Here is a 4,448-nt window from a genome sequence, read left to right as displayed (position 1 = left end):
ATGTAATACAAAGGGTAAGTCGAAGTTGGGGTATGCTAGCACGGGGGGGCTAACAAGGAGAGATACAAGTCGGTCGAGGGCTTCCTGATGCTCGACGGCCCACTCCACAGGGGTTCTGGATGGTAGTTGTGGACCTTTACTTTTTCCACGTGCTACAGCAGCTTGTCCTGGCTTGACTTGTAACAGCTCATAGATGGGCTTTGCTATCCTTGAGAAGTCCTGAATGTAGGAACGGTAATAGCCCAGGAACCCGGTGAGCTTTCTTACATCTCCCACTGTCTGTGGTGTCCTGCTGGCTAACGACCGCACTGCATCCAGGTCTTTGGGATCAATTCTCACTCCCTGAGCTGACACAAGAAAGACGACCCACATATCTTACTTCTCGTCGGAATAACTCACATTTTTCAGGTCTCAGTTTCACTCCATGTCGCTGAAGAGCTTGGAGTACTTCACGGACCCCTTCCACGTGCTCGTCAAAGGTTTTTGCATAGCAGAGCACGTCGTCAAGGTACGGAAGACAGCAATCATCTCTCAAGGAACTCAACATCTCCTCCATGCTTCTCTGGAAAGCTGCTGGGGCGTTGGAGAGGCCAAAAGGGATACGCACCCATTCATATAGCCCCCAGGGGGTAATGAAAGCAGTGAGGTGCTGGGAGTCCTTGGCGATAAAGCCCTGATGATAAGCCTTTCCTTGGTCGAGGATGCTGAACCAGGAATAACCACCGAGACTATCAGTCAGGTCTTGTATCCTAGGTAGGGGATGTCGATCAGGTATGGTCTTCTGATTCAAGAGACGATAATCGATACAGAGGCGGAGTGTACCGTCTTTCTTTCGGACGCAGACCACTGGAGCAGCATAAGAGGACTTTGACTTCACAATCCAACCTCTCATGAGCAGATCTTGTACATACTCCTTCACCTCTTTGAACAGTGGTTTGGGCACCGAAGAGTAAGCTCTCTGCACTGGAATCTCGTCTTTGAGTGAGATAGACATCTGTAGACTAGGAATACATCCAATATCATGACTGTCTTGTGCAAAAGCAGCCGATTCTTCCCACAGCATTTTCTTGACTTTTTCTTGTTCCTCATCACCAAGGTGGCTGAGGTCCGCAGGCGGCTGCCATAACGCTGGAACACTCTGTTTAACTGGGGCTGTTGCTGCTTTAACGACTGCTACTCTGGGCCTGGGGCTCTCTAATGGATTGTTCTCAATCACTCTAGCCACCGTCTGGACGCTACCAAGGGCTGTCTTCCTTGGTATTGTAACAGGATGCTTCGTGTCATTTCTTACTGGTATTATGACATAAGGTCTTTTTGCAGTCTGTAGTTCTAGTAAGCCCTCCTCAATCTCAAGCTCGGTGAGATGGCCACTGTTCTCGTTAGGTTCAAACAAAAGAAGAGAGTCTGACTGGTCTACAGCGGATGGGACCTGACACTTCACCCAGGCTACTTGTCCGGCTGGGACTGTAGTCTCATAATTACCAGTTCTTATCAACCTGTGATACATAGAGGGTTTGTCAGTCTGAATGAAGTTCATCAGCAGCTCAACTTTCTCAGCAGGAACCGATATTGCGTCAGATAGAAGCGTGGTAAGTGCTGGGACAAGTTCTTTTGTTCGATTTTGAATCACTTCCTCTAGGACATTAAACCCAAGTAGTGGCTGTGCAAGCGGAATGCTACAGATGAGAAAAGGCACCATGATCGACTGGCTAAGCGCACCATTTCCATTGAGACTGACGGCAATAAGGACCCAGCCATCAAAAGGGAGGATTTCTCCATTCACCGCGTGCACTTCCAGCTCTTCTCTCTCATCAAAGATTTCACTAAGCGGCCTAATGGGTGTGTTTGGTAGATACTTCTCTTTCCAGCTTCTATCTATCATGCTCACCTGGGCTCCAGTGTCCAGTAAGGCATTGACTGTCAACCCATTGAGGTCACAACGTGCAAGGGCTTTGGCTCCTATGAACTTGGCCAGACGTCTACTGGTTTGAGTGGGTAAAGAGAGAGAAAGTTGGTTATTGACTTGTTCATCGTTTTCTTTTGGTCTCTGATTAACTGAACTTGTCTCTGTACGACTCTCAAAGCTCCGTACGCTACCCTCAGCACTGTGGGACTGAACGTGAAGCCCGGTCACTGCTTGTCCCGTGGCAGAAACCGGCTCCAGTTTTCCGGACGCTTGGGTTTTTTCAAACAGCCTACCGCTCTGTGACCGTCCTCACCACAGTAGAAACAATGAGTGCAACCTGGGCGGTTCTGTTCGAGGCAATTAGCACAGCTATTTGGTCTGGGTTTCCTTTGATCCACTTTGACTTGGCAATGATGGCAACATTCTGGGTTTTGAATCGGCTGGGGTCTTTGCAGTAGTTCAACTTTATTCATTAACTCCTCTACTTTCTCAGTTAACTGCTGGAGTACATCAGCTTTTGACTGTTTGTCTGGAACATCTTTCTTTGTACTACTGCCTTGTACTGCTGCCGCTTCAAGCTCTGTGCTATTCACACTTATTTGTTTCTGCTTCACAACTGACCCCAAACGTCTCTGTCTCTCATTCTCAATGTTTGTTATCTTCATCATTTGCTTTAAGATCGTCTCGTCAGACACGCTGCTATCAGAGAGAAATGGTTTCAGTTCTCGACGTATGTCGTTATGCTTATGGCTGAGACCCTGATACACGGCGTGGAGGAAAACGTCTTGAACTGTGTTCGCATTATACTTCACCTCTGTGTCGGCGTATTTTGAAGCGAACAGGATCTTTTGTTTGAGGCCTATCACTCGATACAAGAATTGTTGTGGAGTCTCGCCGTCATTTTGTTTTGTGCACATGAGCTCTTGGAAAAGTTCTGTGTTGCTTCGCCCACCTAAATGGGATTGCAGAAAGCCTTTCAGCTCGTCTATCGTCAAATCGTCTTTGTGTATTAGCATGTCTTTAAAGTTTCCCGGTCTAATGGCTCTGAGAACGCCTCTCAATATTTCAGTCTCGCTGAATCGCTCTTTAACACCCTCATCGATTTGTCTGCATATGCTATTGTAGCTTAAATCTGAGCCCTGATCGCCGATCTGTCCACCTTGGATCTTGAACTCGCGACGAAGCAGTGAAAGGTCTCGAAGGGGAATTATTCGGTCGTGTCTTCCATGTGGCGGCTGTTCTGGTGTGGGAGTGTTATCATATTGTTGAGTAGGTTGTAATGGTGGAGGTGTGGGTGTGAGTGAGGATGTGGGGCTGTTTATGTATTGCATGACTTTATTGCTAAGCTCAGCGTAACTAGAAAGCACTCTCTGTAACTCTGTGTCAGCGTTCTGTGTGCTTTTGACTTCAGTAGGTGTGAGTGGGGGGTTGTTCACGCTAACTGCAGCTGTACGAGGAATATTCGAACCACTGGCTGTCACGTTAACGGTTGTCAAGTTATCCGAATCTGTCGCTAGTTGGCCTACTGTTCTGTTCTCACTCAGTACTGGAATTGGCGTTATCTCGTTCACATTCTCCACAACACCTAATTTAGGTTGAGCATAACGAATCTGAATGACATTATTTACAGTATCATTAAGCTCTAACAGCACTGCCATACCTGAATCCTCAGATTCCACCAACATGTCACTGTTCATAAAAGTTAGAATGTACTCAAAGCAACTCTCTTCTTCGCCAACCTGAAGTGTGGATGAGTCCTTCCCTGGCACCGGACCAACTCTCTGGGCTAGTTGGAAAAGTTCATCGGCCGTCAGCATGAGTAGACTTTTCTTGATGCGCCACACCAAGCCTTTTCTCTCACCATCCGCCATGACTGCTTTTCTTTCTTCCCTTCCGTCGGTTGCTCGTCCTGGTCACGCTTTCACTCGCCTCTGCTGGTCTGGTTCCACGTGTGCAGAACAATCGTCACCTCACCGGCACTTGTTCTGGTGAAAGCAGGATCCACGCATCACCCAATCTTCCTCTCACTTCAAGCCTGAAGAGACGTCAGTTCCTGGAACATGTCAACTGCTGATTCTGGTCGTGCTTGTAGCCTGCGCATCTACTGTCATTCCCCGTACTGGCCACCAAAAATCTGTAACGGGTACCGTGGCGTCGGCACCCGTGAGGAACAGATTATTCTCCTGTAACACAGGAGAGAAACGAGGAGACAGTGTTCAAGTTCAAGCTCTCTGGAGTAATTTATTCACAATATGTGCATTAAACAAATCTCTGTTTCTCAGAGTCACATTATGTTTCACATATCACATTTTCAATGTCTTCTTAACATTATAATGACTTTCAGTGTTCATGTCAATTCACAATCTGCAATAAAATAAACTTCTCAATTTCACATTCATGTTTACTGACTCTGTATTTTTATATTTCACACTATTCATCAAAAAAGAAATACAAAAACCATAGCAAAATACTTCAATTACTTCTCTTAAATGATTAATCATTTCTATTCACAATATTTTTCCAGTATCACATTAATACGATG

General features: G+C 46.4%; 1 protein-coding gene across 1 annotated transcript; it reads right to left on the bottom strand.

Annotated features, from left to right (window-relative positions):
* Positions 1–328: 328 nt before the first annotated feature.
* Positions 329–1,882, bottom strand: LOC130095115 (uncharacterized). Its single transcript, XM_056261770.1, has one exon. It carries the CDS (start codon positions 1,880–1,882, stop codon positions 329–331), a length of 1,554 nt encoding a protein of 517 aa, XP_056117745.1.
* Positions 1,883–4,448: the final 2,566 nt, after the last annotated feature.

The sequence above is a fragment of the Rhinichthys klamathensis genome, unplaced genomic scaffold, assembly GCF_029890125.1.
Source record: "Rhinichthys klamathensis goyatoka isolate OS25496 unplaced genomic scaffold, OSU_Roscu_1.1 h1tg000185l_1, whole genome shotgun sequence".
Taxonomy (NCBI): Eukaryota; Metazoa; Chordata; class Actinopteri; order Cypriniformes; family Leuciscidae; genus Rhinichthys; species Rhinichthys klamathensis.
Note: the sequence above shows the minus strand (reverse complement) of the source record. Positions and strands in the feature narration are given on the sequence as shown.